Source organism: Brachyhypopomus gauderio, chromosome 3 (genome assembly GCF_052324685.1).
Source record: "Brachyhypopomus gauderio isolate BG-103 chromosome 3, BGAUD_0.2, whole genome shotgun sequence".
NCBI classification, from domain to species: Eukaryota; Metazoa; Chordata; class Actinopteri; order Gymnotiformes; family Hypopomidae; genus Brachyhypopomus; species Brachyhypopomus gauderio.
Genome location: NC_135213.1, coordinates 28078551 through 28095900, shown reverse-complemented (window position 1 = coordinate 28095900; position 17350 = coordinate 28078551). Strand labels below are relative to the sequence as shown.

The following is a 17350-nucleotide window of genomic DNA, read 5'->3' as shown; positions in this document are numbered from 1 at the left end:
CACGCACATGTACACACAGTTAATCACCAGAGATCTCCGTAAGAGCCAACAGATACACACACACACACACACGTACACATAGTTATTCACCAGAGAACTCCGCAAGAGATAACATACATATAAACATACACAGTTATTCATCAGAAGATACATACATCTATGGACAACGTACACATGCAGTTAATCACCAGAGAAAGAGTTAACAGGCACGCATCCCTACTCCTTAGTCAATAATGCTGGCTGAAATCAAAATGCACGCACTAACAATTTCACTAAATTCTATCTGTAGTCCTCTCTCTCACACACTCACACACACACACTACGACTGGGTGTCTAATGGGTAAAACTCACACTGACAACAGTTTTACGAAACTGGGGGCCTGCATCACCACTCAACACCACTTCTACAGCCCACACCCAACACCTATCCCTAACACCCAACACCTAACCCCCAACACCTATCCCTAACACCTAACCCAGGAGTGGGATGAAATGAAAACATGGAAAGAAAATCAGACACTTTCCTTTACACACACACACACACACACACACACACACCGTGAGATGTCCTTCATGATGGTCTGGAAAGTGAATGAACAGATACTCCGTTGCAACCAGCTGCATGATGGAATCCCCAAGAAACTCCATCCTCTGATTGTGCCCTCTGGGGAGAGAAGGGAGGAGAGGGATTAAGGTTCAGCCAATCCCAACCTTTAAACGGACCATGTTCTTCATGTATTCATAATAGGTTTGCGTAAACATAACAGGTTTGTGTAAAGAAAACACATAATAAAAGAAAACAAAAAAACAAACAACCATTGAATATCACTTCAGTTTCCTCACAAAACACACACCCTATGTACACCCCCCACACACACCCTATATACACCATCCAACACACACACACACACACCCTATATACACCACCTTACACACACACACACACACACACACACACACACACAAACACCCTATACACCCCCCCCCCCCCCCCCCCCACACACACACACACACACACACCTTCTGGGGGGGGGGGGGGGGGGGGGGGGGGGGGGGTTGTTGCAGTTACAGGGTTACCAGAGAACATAATCAGGGCTCTTTAATTACACAGAATTATAGATCAGTGCTGGATGAGAGTGAGCTGGAACTCTGCCCAGCATTCTTGGGACTGTGTGTGAGAAAGTGTGTGTTATAATGTGTGCGTGTGTGTGAGGCAGTCGGCACGTGTCTGAACTTTCTATTTCTCTGCAGACAAAATGCATAATCACATACCCATGAATAAAACACCTCACACACACACACACACACACACACACACACACACACACACACACACACACACACACACAAAACACCATGCACCCTCCCACACACTGCCATACCTACATTGCTGCACATGCTTTCTAACACACGGACACACAAAACATTCACAATGCACCCTCCCACACACTGCCATAGCTACATTACTACACATGTATTCCAACACAACACACACTAAATGAGGGATCTTGGGGAAAATCTGACACATATTAAATTGAGGGGGTGTGGAGAGACAGAGCGCATGTTGGTGTGTAAGTCTGAGAGACAAAGACCATGTAATAAAATACGAGAGTGTGTAAGAGCATGAGACAGACGAGGGAGTGTGTAAGAGCGTGAGACACATGAGGGAGTGTGTAAGAGCGTGAGACACATGAGGGAGTGTGTAAGACAGGTGAAGTACTGGCCAAAGAGAAAACTAGAAGCACAACACTTACAAAAATTCTGGGATTGAAGCTCTTAACACGTAATGTTTGTAAAGACAGCAAAACACCTGCTCTCATTACTGTATCATGAAGAACGCAAAAAATATTTAATTCTCTTGCTCTGAGGGTCTACCGTCAGAACCACTGGATGCGCATCCCTTCACAACGTTTGTAACTAAGCATCTCTGGTCCTTTAATGGTTCCTGCAGCATGAAGTGAAAATGCCAAGAAAGGTTTTCTTTCTGCCCCCACTGGGGACCTTAAGTTTATGAACCCAGGACTGAGGAAACGCTTCTTATCAGATTTACCAGGACCTAATCTGAGAAGTTATGGCTTACACAAGACAGAGGAGACCGTTTATGGCTTCTGTGATTATCTGATCATGGAGCCAGCAATATTCAGTTTCTGGAACCTAACTAGACAATTCTACACTTTGCTATCAGGACTGATGTTTGAATATAAAAATCCTGTCTCATTATTATTGAAATGATTATGTGAACTGTGTGTTCCATATTAATGCATATATATTGTTCATATTTCCCATGTTTATCATGTTATTCACTTATGAGACTAATATCATATCTCTTTTATTCTTATTAGTGCAATGTACATGTATTAATCTGGTTATTGTTACTACTAAGTTGATTACCTCCTCAGCTCCAGTATAGTGAGTTAAGGAAGCCTGTTAGATGGCTTTGGAAGTGTGAATACTAATGAAATGCCTTAACTAATATATCCTGACAAATCAAGGTCTTCTTTATTCCCAAGTGATGTACCTGTAGGAAAAGTATACACTTTTCCATGCCTGTCCACGGTTCTGTATCTTAGTTGTTGCATTGCTTTTGTTTCCAACTGGAGGGAAATGCCTTAACTTTGAATATGCACCTTCTCGAAACGCCCTTGGATCAATAGTAAAACCTAACCTAACCGTAACCTAGTAGAAAAGTTAGTTGAATTAGGAGTTGGAAAGAAGCCAAAACATCGCTACAAGAAATGTGCCTGGATTTCCACAAAAATATCAATCTCAAGGGAATCTAATAACTAAGTATATTAAGTAAAGCCCGCGAGTTCGTTTAAACTCACGTAATTAGCTCCAACGTGTGTCGCAAATTTATCTCGTCTCCCATGTTGTTTGTAGAGTTAGGATTAGTTCAGTCTTCGGAAGAAATTAACACAAATTCTACAGTAGCGCATAAAGACTGGCGAACGAGCAAACCTGTCCAAGTCCACGAGGGCCTTGATTACTTGATTACTCCGGAACGGACCCGCTCATACGTTGTCGCTCAACTTCACCGAACAGCTGGGTCTCTGTGAGTGCTTGGTATAACCTCTGAGAGTACGCGTGGGTTATTTTGGACCTCAAAATACCGCATATTCCGGCTGGCACCAGTGGACAGCCATCCGAGCCTGGAAGACTCTCTTCATTCATCATGCCGCTTTGATGCCAGTCTTGCTTGCTGCTGTTATCATTTATACCCACTATAGGAGTAGCTTCTCTGACCAAAGTAGCGTGATAGGCTACATACATTTTAGCTCTTAGCTTACATTTCAGACCTAGCTTTCATCTAATTCTAGATATAAGACACGCCAGTATCTTCCAGATAATAGTTCATCTATAAGGCATTTTCCTCCATTTTCATTTACTTTAATCATCGTAGCTTTTAGGTTGGTTAACATTGGTTTAAATGGTCTGTGGAGTTTTCTGTTTCATAGTTAGTTTAACTTCAGTAGGTTTGTCCTTCCTCTGATTCAGTCTCTGAACTTAAACCCAAGTTTTTGACCTTATGCGTTGTATGCATTATGACATTAAATTGTTTATATCTATTGATCAATAAAATCTGAATTTATTCATTAAACCAATTACTGTGGCAAATATATTTCAACCAGTGGTATTGTGTCATTGCACAGACTCTGAACTTCACCTTCGGTAATGAGACTGATGTATCATCATTTCATCTATTCCAGTTATCAAATACATGTTTCCCTGAAATTTCAGGGTGGTATATTACAAACACATTCTCTAATTACAAACAAATACTATTACAAAAAAAACCTATTACAAACATATTATTAAAAACACCACTCATTACAAACACCTGCTCTCATTACAAACACATACTACTATTACAAACACCTGCACTCATTATAAACACCTGCACTCATTATAAACACTTGCTCTCATTACAAAGACCTACACTCATTATAAATACAATTATATTAATATAGCCGCAAGCGGCAATTGGCGGGTTCACACACAAATAGGCCTCTTGGGCTCTGTAGGCAAAAAGAAGCCCATAAGGTCCTTTAGACCTGAAAGTGAAAAGAAGCTGTTTCAGTGGGAAAAAGGCATAATTACATCAATGTGCAAAAAAAGGTTCAATTGAGGCACTAAAGGCCCAAAATAATCAAAATAATGTGTATTGGCGTTTTATTTTTTAGAGAGGCCTGTGTTTTTGTGAGTGCATGTGAAAGAGAGAGGGGTGGAGGCATCGCCCTTGGGTTGTTCGAAGGACGGGGGAGTCTGGAGGGAGTGGAGGAAGGGAGGGCACTCAGCGTGTGTGAGAATGGCCAGCGTGCGTGGTTTAGCAGTTCTCTGCTTAGGCCCTACAGTGTGGGAGATATTGCCAAAATGATTCAGATGTCTTAGAGGGTGTGTAGATGAACATACCATATCTGTTTCATGTGTATGTACTTATGTTAAGCCTGTGAAATGGCCTAAACCAATTAATTGGTGAATGGTGGCCATGTTTTTTGAGAGATGATGTCATCAATGTGTGCCTTGATACCACCTGGGCCCCTGATGATGCATGTAAAGTTTTGTCTTGATGTGACTAATAGTTTTTGAGAAACAGTTTTTTCCATGTTATAGTGCCCCCTATTGGACAATCGTGGCCAGCTTTGACCTGTGACCTCTGAGTCATGTGCTCTAACAACTGATACATTTTTATGAAGATTGGTCAAAGCGTTGCTGAGATATAGCTGTTTAAGTAAATTTGGCCACGCCTCAAAGCTATGGATTGACATGTGCCAACCAGACTGTATGCAAATCTCAAAATGTTTTTAAGCAACTTTGATAATGAGATTCGCCTGAATATTTTGACACCAAGATTGTGGTGATCCGATGAAAAACCAGGGACTAGTATAAAAAAGTAGGTTTTGCATATTATGCAAATTAGCAAAAAATCTAAGTAGGCGGAGCTTAATGGTTCTTGAGGCTTTTTTGTTTGTCTGGAGCCAAGGAATGCACCTGAAGTGGAATTTTGTTTCTAGGACCTACGGTGTGGGAGATATGGATCAAAACGCAAAATGGTGCGCTATAGCGCCACCATCAGGCCAATATGGGTCTCTGTACTTGTGCTCGGTCTTGCAAAGAGACTACACCTTTCTGCCAAGTTTCATGGTTGTAGGATGTATGCCATAGGCTGTAGTTACAGTTTTAGATTATTATCTAAGCAATTATAATTGCCAATATAGCCGCAAGCGGCAATTGGCGGGTTCACACACGAATAGGCCACTTGGCTTCAATAGGCAATAGACCCAATAGGTCCTTTAGACCCAAAAGAAGCTGTTTGAGTGGAAAAAATGCACAAATAAATCAATGTGCAAAAAAATGTTCAATTGGGGCACTAAAGGCCCAAAAGGATCAAAATAATGTGTATTGGCAAAATGATTCAAATCACAGAACTAAATCACATGCTGAGATCAGCTTTGTGTGTGTTTTTGTGTGGTGTTTCATGTGAGCAATAGTTTTCAGTTCGTTTCAATGTATGGCCACTAGATGGAGCCCAAGTACTACCATACTGATATCTCATTAATCTCAGTAATGCAATATGACATTTTGGTGAATTAAAAGGTTCATTTCTGGTCAGGCAGTGCACTTATTGCAATTGCATCTTATAACAAAGTTATAGAACTTATTGATCTGGATCATACAAGACCAATTACTTGTCTGTATTCTGCATAACAAGATTGCAGCATGAGTTTTTATGTTTTCTTAGGTTTTTGGGTACTGTAGCGCCCCCGACAGGCCAATTTGAACCAAACTTGGCATGCCTCACAAGGACTTCAGGTTATAAAAGCCTTTTAAATTGGGAGTTGATTGCATACATGGTTTATGAGTTATAGCAATATAGGTCATATATGGCATGGCCACAATGATATAATGGGAAAATGGACCAATCAGAAAAATAAAAATCCAAAATTTTTTTAATCACTTTTTACCTACAGAGTCTACTGATTATGCTCATAGCAATTTTGCCATAATTGGATCAAATTCCTATGACTAGTTCTTAAAGAGCTATTTTCAAACAATTGATGAATGTGACAAAAGTCTGCATTTTTTAATAGGACTTGTAATTGCAAAGTTGTCAGGTCTACTGCAAGGAATAAAAAGAAACAAGTTGCATGTTCCTAAGTGAAAATTTGGAGGAGTTATGCATGATTTTCACAAATAGCGCCACCTAGTGGCCAAATGTTTCAAAACTGCACAGCATGACACATAGTCCTGAGATATGCACAGTGGTGAGGTTTGATGTTGTTTGGCCAATGGTAAGTCTGTCAAATGGCCAATTAATTCAAATAAAAATTAATTGGCTCATGGCGGCCATGTTTTTTGAGTGATGATGTCATCATTGTGTGTCTTGATATCACTTGGGCCCCTGATGATGCCTGTAAAGTTTTGGCTTGATGTGACTAATGGTGTCTGAGATACAGTTTTTCCCATGTTATAGCGCCCCCTATTGGACAATCGTGGCCAGCTTTGACCTATGACCTCGGAGTCATGTGCCCTAAGAACTGTTAAAATTTTATGAAGATCGGTCAAAGCGTTGCTGAGATATGGCTGTTTAAGTAAATTTGGCCACGCCTTGGAGCTATTGATTGACATGTGACAACCAGACTGTATGCAAATCTCAAAATGTTTTTAAGCAACTTTGATAAGGAGATTCTTCTGAATCTTTTGACACCAAGGTTGTGGTGATCGGATGAAAAACCAGGGACTAGTACAAAAAAGTAGGTTTTGCATATTATGCAAATTAGCAAAAAATCTAAGTAGGCGGAGCTTAATGGTTCTTGAGGCTTTTTTGTTTGGATTGAGCCAAGGAATCCATCAGAAGTGGAATTTTGTTTCTAGGCCCTACGGTTTGGGAGATATGGACCAAAACGCAAAATGGTGCGCTATAGCGCCACCATCAGGCCAATGTGGGTCCCTGTCTCTATTTCTCTCATTGCACACCTGCTGCACCTTGCTGGCAAGTTTGGTCTTTCTGGGCCTTACGGTCTAGGCTGCAGTATGCGTTTTACAGGGGGAAAAATAATAGTAAATATAGCCGCAAGCGGCAATTGGCGGGTTCACACACGAATAGGCCACTTGGCTTCAATAGGCAATAGACCCAATAGGTTCTTTAGACCCAAAAGAAGCTGTTTGATTTATTTGTGCATTTTTTCCACTCAATGTGCAAAAAAATGTTCAATTGGGGCACTAAAGGCCCAAAAGGATCAAAATAATGTGTATTGGCAAAATGATTCAAATCACAGAACTAAATCACATGCTGAGATCAGCTTTGTGTGTGTGTTTGTGTGGTATTTCATGTGAGAAATAGTTTTCAGTCCGTTCCGATGTTTGGCCACTAGATGGAGCCCAAGTACTACCATACTGATATCTCATTAATCTCAGTAATGCAATATGACATTTTGGTGAATTAAAAGGTTCATTTCTGGTCAGGCAGTGCACTTTTTGTTATAAGATGCAATTGCAATGTTATAGAACTTATTGATCTGGATCATACAAGACCAATTACTTGTCTGTATTCTGCATAACAAGATTGCAGCATGAGTTTTTATGTTTTCTTAGGTTTTTGGGTACTGTAGCGCCCCCGACAGGCCAATTTGAACCAAACTTGGCATACCTCACAAGGACTTCAGGATATAAAAGCCTTTCAAATTGGGAATTGATTGCATACATGGTTTATGAGTTATAGCAATATAGGTCATATATGGCATGGCCACAATGATATAATGGGAAAATGGACCAATCAGAAAAATAAAAATCCAACATTTTTTTACTCAGTTTTTACCTACAGAGTCTACTGATTATGCTCATAGCAATTTTTCCATAATTGGATCAAATTCCTATGACTAGTTTGTAAATAGCTATTTTCAAACAATAGATGAATGTGACAAAAGTATGCATTTTTTAATAGGACTTGTAATTGCAAAGTTGTCAGGTCTACTGCAAGGAATAAAAAGAAACAAGTTGCATGTTCCTAAGTGAAAATTTGGAGGAGTTATGCATGATTTTCACAAATAGCGCCACCTAGTGGCCAAATGTTTCAAAACTGCACAGCATGACACATAGTCCTGAGATATGCACAGTGGTGAGGTTTCATGTTGTTTGGCCAATGGTAAGTCTGTCAAATGGCCAATTAATTCAAATAAAAATTAATTGGCTCATGGCGGCCATGTTTTTTGAGTGATGATGTCATCATTGTGTGTCTTGATATCACTTGGGCCCCTGATGATGCCTGTAAAGTTTTGGCTTGATGTGACTAATGGTTTCTGAGATACAGTTTTTCCCATGTTATAGCGCCCCCTATTGGACAATCGTGGCCAGCTTTGACGTATGACCTCGTAGTCATGTGCCCTAACAACGGTTAAAATTTTATGAAGATCGGTCAAAGCGTTGCTGAGATATGGCTGTTTAAGTAAATTTGGCCACGCCTCGGAGCTATTGATTGACATGTGACAACCAGACTGTATGCAAATCTCAAAATGTTTTTAAGCAACTTTGATAATGAGATTCTCCTGAATATTTTGACACCAAGGTTGTGGTGATCCGATGAAAAACCAGGGACTAGTACAAAAAAGTAGGTTTTGCATATTATGCAAATTAGCAAAAAATCTAAGTAGGCGGAGCTTAATGGTTCTTGAGGCTTTTTTGTTTGGCTTGAGCCAAGGAATCCATCAGAAGTGGAATTTTGTTTCTAGGCCCTACGGTTTGGGAGATAAGGACCAAAACGCAAAATGGTGCGCTATAGCGCCACCATCAGGCCAATGTGGGTCCCTGTCTCTATTTCTCTCATTGCACACCTGCTGCACCTTGCTGGCAAGTTTGGTCTTTCTGGGCCTTACGGTCTAGGCTGCAGTATGCGTTTTACAGGGGGAAAAATAATAATAATAAATATAGCCGCAAGCGGCAATTGGCGGGTTCACACACGAATAGGCCACTTGGCTTCAATAGGCAATAGACCCAATAGGTCCTTTAGACCCAAAAGAAGCTGTTTGAGTGGAAAAAATGCACAAATAAATCAATGTGCAAAAAAAGGTTCAATTGGGGCACTAAAGGCCCAAAAGGATCAAAATAATGTGTATTGGGAAATTGAGTCAGATCACAGAACTAAATCACATGCTGAGATCAGCTTTGTGTGTGTGTTTGTGTGGTGTTTCATGTGAGCAATAGTTTTCAGTCCGTTCCGATGTTTGGCCACTAGATGGAGCCCAAGTACTACCATACTGATATCTCATTAATCTCAGTAATGCAATATGACATTTTGGTGAATTAAAAGGTTCATTTCTGGTCAGGCAGTGCACTTTTTGTTATAAGATGCAATTGCAATGTTATAGAACTTATTGATCTGGATCATACAAGACCAATTACTTGTCTGTATTCTGCATAACAAGATTGCAGCATGAGTTTATATGTTTTCTTAGGTTTTTGGGTACTGTAGCGCCCCCGACAGGCCAATTTGAACCAAACTTGGCAGACCTCACAAGGACTTCAGGATATAAAAGCCTTTCAAATTGGGAGTTGATTGCATACATGCTTTATGAGTTATAGCAATATAGGTCATATATGGCATGGCCACAATGATATAATGGGAAAATGGACCAATCAGAAAAATAAAAATCCAACATTTTTTTAATCACTTTTTATCATCAGAGTCTACTGATTATGCTCATAGCAATTTTTCCATAATTGGATCAAATTCCTATGACTAGTTTGTAAATAGCTATTTTCAAACAATTGATGAATGTGACAAAAGTATGCATTTTTTAATAGGACTTGTAATTGCAAAGTTGTCAGGTCTACTGCAAGGAATAAAATGAAACAAGTTGCATGTTCCTAAGTGAAAATTTGGAGGAGTTATGCATGATTTTCACAAATAGCGCCACCTAGTGGCCAATAGTTTCAAAACTGCACAGCATGACACGAAGTCCTGAGATGTGCAAAGTGGTGAGGTTTCATGTTGTTTGGCCAATGGTAAGTCTGTCAAATGGCCAATTATTTCAAATAAAAATTAATTGGCTCATGGCGGCCATGTTTTTTGAGTTATGATGTCATCATTGTGTGTCTTGATATCACTTGGGCCCCTGATGATGCCTGTAAAGTTTTGGCTTGATGTGACTAATGGTTTCTGAGAAACAGTTTTTCCCATGTTATAGCGCCCCCTATTGGACAATCGTGGCCAGCTTTGACCTGTGACCTCAGAGTCATGTGCCCTAACAACTGTTAAAATTTTATGAAGATCGGTCAAAGCGTTGCTGAGATATGGCTGTTTAAGTAAATTTGGCCACGCCTTGGAGCTATTGATTGACATGTGACAGCCAGACTATATGCAAATCTCAAAATGTTTTTAAGCAACTTTGATAATGAGATTCTCCTGAATATTTTGACACCAAGGTTGTGGTGATCCGATAAAAAACCAGGGACTAGTATAAAAAAGTAGGTTTTGCATATTATGCAAATTAGCAAAAAATCTAAGTAGGCGGAGCTTAATGGTTCTTGAGGCTTTTTTGTTTGGCTTGAGCCAAGGAATCCATCAGAAGTGGAATTTTGTTTCTAGGCCCTACGGTTTGGGAGATATGGACCAAAACGCAAAATGGTGCGCTATAGCGCCACCATCAGGCCAATGTGGGTCTCTGTGCTTTAGCACGGTCTCGCAAAGAGACTACACCATCCTGCCAAGTTTGGTCTCCCTGGGCCTTACGGTCTAGGCTGCAGTATGCGTTTTATCAGTAGAAAAATAATAATAATAAGAAAGAAAGAAAGAAAAAACCCGACAATAACAATAGGTTTCCCACACTGTGTGTGTGAACCCTAATAATAAGAAAAATCTCAGCAATTACAATAGGTTTCCCACACTACGTGTGTGAACCCTAAATATAGCCGCAAGCGGCGATTGGCGGGTTCACACACAAATAGGCATATTTTGGCCTCAATAGGCAAAAGGAAGCCCAAAAGGTCCTTTAGACCTAAAAGTGAAAAGAAGCTGTTTGGGTTTGGCCAGTGTGTGCTCTACAGTGTGTGATGACATCTGCGTGTGTCAGAAAGGGAGACACAGAAATAGCACATCTGGCTAGGGCTGCATCTATGTGAACAATATAGGAAGGCCTATATTGTGTCTATACATGATTGGGCCTGTATATTACAGACAGAGAGAGACTGAGGGTGCCAGAGACTATGCTTTGTTAATTCACTCCTTGCACACCTTGCACGCCTAACATGACTGCCCATGTATTCAAAGTATGAATGTAGTCTGCAAAGCCTGGCATTACATGACTGACATGACTGGCATGACTGACATAACTGATATGACTGAAATGACATCACTGGCATGATGAACAAAAGTAATATGACTGATATGACTGACATAACTGGAATGAGTGACATGACTGGCATGACTGTAATGACATGACTGATATGACTGACATGACTTATGTCTGACATGACTGGACTGACATGACTGATATGACTGGACTGAAATGACTGACATGACTGGACTGACATGACTGTTATGACTGGACAGATATGCATACAAACTATACATACATTTAGGTAGAAGTGTGTGTGTGTGTGTGTGTGTGTGGTAGTGTATGTACTGAAACTATGACAACATATACTAATACATACATACATAAGTATACATAGAAACTATACATACATATAGGTATAAAGGTGTGTGTGTCTGTGTGTTTGTGTGAGAGAGAGAGACAAAAAAGAAGCCAAATATCAGTTTGTATGAGCATGTGTTAGTCACTGAGATATGGGTGGGTATGGCTAGGGAAGTGTCATTGTGGAATGCTATAGGAAGGCCTGCTTGTGCCTGTATGTGTGTGTGCCTGGTTAATAGACACAGAGAGATCTAGGTAGCCAGAGCAATGTTTACTTAGGGCACAGAGATGGGAGGGGGAATGTGGGTGAGAGTGTGAGAGAGACTGAGTGTGTGTGTTTCAGCTTGCGTGCGTGTGAGAAGGAGAAGGTGACAGAGGGACTTTACATGCATTCTTATGCATTGTATATAATACTGCACTGTAGAGCCATACGATAACCGATTTAGATGAAACTTGACAAATTTGTTGAGGATGGGATTCTGAATGGGCTTGTGCATTTTGGTCAGAATTGGGTAAAATATGAAAGAGCTTTAAGAATATGAATATTATGGATGCTGTCCATTAAAAAAATATTTAGCAGGTATAAGTGTCCTCAAATTCAAAATCTTTGGATTGTTTTTTGATTTCACACTCTGTAGAGTATTATAAGACTTTGCTTGACATGATAGTATGAAAATCCTAGGAGGAGTATGAAAAATGATGATTTCAAACTATTATTAACTGTAAATAAACTGTGCATTTTTTAATAGGACATGTAATGGGAAAGTTGTTCGCACTACTGCAAGGAATCAAAAGAGTCCAATTGCATGTTCCCAAGTGGAATTATGTAGGGGATACACTTGCTTTTTTTGCAATAGCGCCCCCCAGTGGCCAGTCGACACCCGGCTGGATTATGTCATAGGGGGCGTGCACTTGTCCACACCCAAGAGGTTTCGTGCAGATCGACCAATGGTAAGCCTGTCAAACGCGTGCCGATCACTGATTGGCCGATTACGTCAGCCATTTTGGAAGTATGGCATGTCTGCTTTAGGACCTGGTTTCCAGAGGCCCATAGATGATGTCTGTCAAGTTTCATGTGGATCGGCCAATCTGAGTGCATGGGGCAAATTTTTGCATGTTATAGCGCCCCCTAGCAGGTGAGGTATGGCAACCACTGCGAGCTGCCCCAGACCCTCACACGGAAGCTGTCTGTGAAGTGCCATCTCATTACATGCAAGTTTTCTTAAGTTAGAGTTCCATATGTGCAAAATTTACTATTGAATTTACGCCCCCTCATTTGATTGGCTTATACTGACTAGGTAGTGAAGAAATTAGCATTTTTATTGGATACATTTTAAAGTTCAGACTCTTCTGAACGTTTTGATACCACATATGTGCACGTATGTGAAAAATCCAGGGACTAGTTCGCGCTCAAAGATGTGTGTGATTTTGCACATTATGCAAATTAACTCGAAATCTAAGTGGGCGGAGCTTAATGGTTGTATATTAATTGTCCTATTGAATTTAGTCAAGGAATGCATAGGAACTGGAATTTTGGTTCTAGGACCTACGGTGTAGGAGATATGGACAAAAAGTCAATATGGTCTGCTATAGCGCCACCATCAGGCCAATTTGGGGTCCCTGTATGGGAATCTGGTCCTTGGAGGTAACTGAACCTTTTTGCCAAGATTGGGTTTTCTAGGCATTACGGTCTAGGCTGCACGATGCATTTTATGTCAAAAAATGGGCAAAAGAATAAGAAAAATAAGAAAAATACCAGCAATTACAATAGGGTTCCCACACTATGTGTGTGTGAACCCTAATAAATAAAAACTACCTTTATCAAGACCTACTCACATTAAACACCTACCATCACTGAAAAGATGTACATTCATCAAGACCTACTGTTATTACAACCACCTACTATCATTATAAAGACCTACTGTGCTACCCAAACGAAACACTGAAAAACAACACGTCTGATCCTGATTGGAGGAGTGAGTATTGCGCATACCCTGTGCCAGGGAGGAATCAGGAAGGCAGAGAGCCGGTCTGTCCTGCACTCACTCTGGCCGCATGATTAATGATGTCGTTAGTGTGTTTAGTATTTAATTGATGCCCACATTAGTTACCTTGGCAATATCGTTTGTAATATTTATATTAATAAGGCATTGTTGGACTGAAAAACAGAAATATTGTTATACTGTGTGTGTTTGCAAGAAAGAAACAAATAAAATTAGGCAGGGGTATATAAAAAAACAGGCTGATGGAGTGTGTAAAATGAAAATGTGTGTGTGTATGTGAGAATGAGAGAGACAGAGAGAGAATGAGGTGTGTGATTAAAAGACTAGTGCACAAGTATGAGTGTGTGTGTGTGTGTGTGTGTAATGAGGAGAGGGGAGTTAAAGTGTGATAAAGCGCTGCCTCACAAGTGAGATAGCAATAAATATTTTCACAAACAGTAAAAAAAAAAAAAGGAGAATAGGCTAGAAAAAGCCTGTGTATCCAGGGTCACGGCACAGGGTCCATGTCCTGGAGACACTTCATAGGGTCACTGTGCTGGGTGCACTAAGTGAGCGTACTGGATGTTACCGGAAAAGGGCCTTATCTGGTAAAGTTCAGGTTGGTTATGAGAATTAGGTAACCTTAAAAAAAACACAACCATCTTACTTGGAAATAATGGTATCAAATTAACCTCATAAATATACATGATTTGAACAAAATGGTGCAAATCCCCAAGGCTAATATGCAAAAGGTGGGAAAATGACCTTGGAAAAGTGTATTAAAAATGGAACCCCGTGAGCCCTACAGACATTCACTGGAGAGTGACATTCACTGGAGAGTGCCTCAGCTGTATGCCAGTGTTGATTTGCAGTAACAATGGAACCCAATATCCTCTTTAAAATGATGTGTGTGTATTAACAATAGGCTTCTTCCTTACTACACATTAATAAATCACACCCTGCAGTTGCACAATCCAAATGAGTGGAGCTGAATATGCTACAGTATAGTTAGCATCTGCCGAGATTAAATTATAAACTTCAAAAGTATTTTGAAAAAGATAAAGATGAATCAAACAAAGTAAAGTGCAAGTTATGTCATCAACGTCTTTCATTTTGCACCAACCAACATGGCATACCATTTAAAACGGGTAAGGTGAAAAAAAAAACAGTTCAGCCATTTGTCGTTTCGGTCGTGTTGTCTCGTCGCGGTGCGTCTCAGCAAGTAGCCTATAAACATTTTTTGTTGTTTGCTTTTTAAACCCCGTTACTTGAACCTTTCCTTATAATTTTTTTGCTGTTGTGTGGCAATTTTTTTTTTTTTTCAGGCATGCATATTTAAAAATATTTTTGACATTTTGCACAGTGCCTGCCCGATGTGCGCACTGACGGTTAATTTTCTCGTTTCATTAAAAAATAAATAAGTAAATAAATAAAAGCTGAATAAAGCAAACCTACCATGTTTATTCATTTATCTGAGTGTTTTAGGTTTTTACTTTGAAGTGGAAAAAAGTCCTGAATGGGAACGGGATCCCGTCTCTCAAAAAAAAAAACCCCAGATTCGACTATTAGTCGACTAGGGAAAATCTGACTAATCAGATTCGACTATGAAAATCCTTAGTTGAATACACCTCTAATATTTTTTTTCTCCTACTTCCACTTTTACTTCACTACATATTTTCCATCAGTTTAATACTTTTACTCCGATACATTATTTACGTGCTGTATAGTTACTCGTTACAATTATAAACATGTTAGCTGGCGCTGTCACCGGGTCAAGCGATCAGGCTGTCTTATGAGAACTGCATGCTCCGGCCGCGTCTCGTTTACTCTGCTGCTGCCGCCTTCACTGAATACTTGAGCTTCGTAATCTAGGTTCACATGACACGTCGTGACTGCCGCAAGGGTCCGTGCGGCAAAAATTACGCAATCACGGTGGCTCATCAGCACCTTCAGCTTAATTTACATATTTATACAAATACACATACTCGAAATTATTCCAAATAATTCGCTTTGTATCTCATTAAAAGAGATGGTATCGTGTTCGGTAACAGCAGAAGAGTAGCATAAGTACTGCATAATAAGCTTGTTGGCGTTTTAATGTACATATATTGGCACCTTCCACACCTTTAACCTCAAGTGATCATGGCACTCGAGGAAGGAGACCAACCTGGCCATACCTAGAGACAGTGTTTGCTTTTGCTAGAGTGAAAGTAAATTCCTATATGATGAAGTACCATCTCTGCCTCCCTAAAGAGGGTGAAATATTGGCCTTCAAAAATTGACATTCGAACTTGAAGAAACACATCAATGTTTATAAATATAACGCACAGAAGACACACCAGCTTGAGCTGTCTGTAAGCGCTAGTTAGGTTAGATATCTTAGCTAACTAACCTAATTATGTTCATGACGTGCTGCAGTATTCACTTAGCTGGCAATCATAAATCATAGAGGCGATGTTTTTTTTTAGCAACAGTAAGCAGTGTCTCTTCATGCTGACTAATCATGTGCCCATTTTAATAGTGTAGTGTTTTTATAGGGTAAGGGCATTTATTGAGGGTAAACGCAGGGGAGTAGGCTCACCCTTAGAATCAGACGGACGAATTTTACATCCAAAATACACCTCGTTTTCTCAGCTAAATTAAGGCGAACTTGTACTTTTGCGTCAAACCTACGACGTAGCGGGACATAGGTTATCTGTTTGTTGTGTACGAAGTGTTAAGCCCAGTTTTTTAAGTTGCTACTTGTTTGCACATACAGAACACTCGTGTTTGTGGTCTTTGACATCTTTGTAAGAGATATATAAAAACACAATACTTTTTACTTTCAGTACTTGAGTAATACATTTTTGAATAAACTACTTGCAATACTTAAGTACAAAAAATGCTGAATACTTCTGTACTTCTACTTAAGTAAAGTTTTTAAAGAACACTTCAACTTCTACTCAAGTCAATTTTTTGATAGAGTACCTGTACTTTTACTCAAGTATGGGTCTCTAATACTTTATACAACACTGCGCACTACACCTGTAATGCCCCACATCCGCACTATACCTATAACACCCCACCTCTCCACTACACCTGTAACGCCCCACCTCCCCACTACACCCGTAACGCCCCACCTCTCCACTACACCTGTAACGTCCCACTACACCCGTAACGCACCACCTCCCCACTACACCTGTAACTCTCCACTACACCCGTAACGCCCCACCTCCCCACTACACCTGTAACTCACCACTACACCCGTAACGCCCCATCTCCCCACTACACCTGTAACTCTCCACTACACCTGTAACGCCCCACCTCCCCACTACACCTGTACCTCCCCACTACACCTGTAACTCCCCACTACACCTGTAATGCCCCACCTCCCCACTACACCTGTAACTATCCACTACACCTGTAATGCCCCACCTCCCCACTACATCTGTAACACCCCACTACACCTGTTAATGCCCCACCTCCCCACTACACCTGTAACGCCCCACCTCCCCACTACACCTGTAACTCTCCACAACACATGTAATGCCCCACCTCCCCACTACATCTGTAACTCTCCACTACACCTGTAATGCCCCACCTCCCCACTACACCTGTAACCAGAAGAGCTGGTCTGAGTATTTTAGAAACTGCTGATCTCATGGGATTTTCATGCACAACCATCTCTAGGGTTTACAGAGAAAAGTAAGAAAAAGAAAACATCCAGTGAGTGGCAGTTCTGTGGGTGCAAATGCCTTG

At 40.4% G+C, this 17350-nt stretch overlaps 1 protein-coding gene across 3 annotated transcripts in view; it reads right to left on the bottom strand.

Moving 5' to 3' along the window:
• The window catches only part of drosha (drosha ribonuclease III), a 159636-nt gene that overhangs the window by 23891 nt on the left and 118395 nt on the right, over positions 1-17350 (bottom strand). For all 3 annotated transcript variants that reach the window (XM_077000876.1, XM_077000878.1, XM_077000877.1), the window contains exon 25: positions 559-664. In XM_077000876.1, the coding sequence (XP_076856991.1) occupies positions 559-664 (106 nt within the window). The remainder of the gene's footprint in view (positions 1-558; positions 665-17350) is intronic.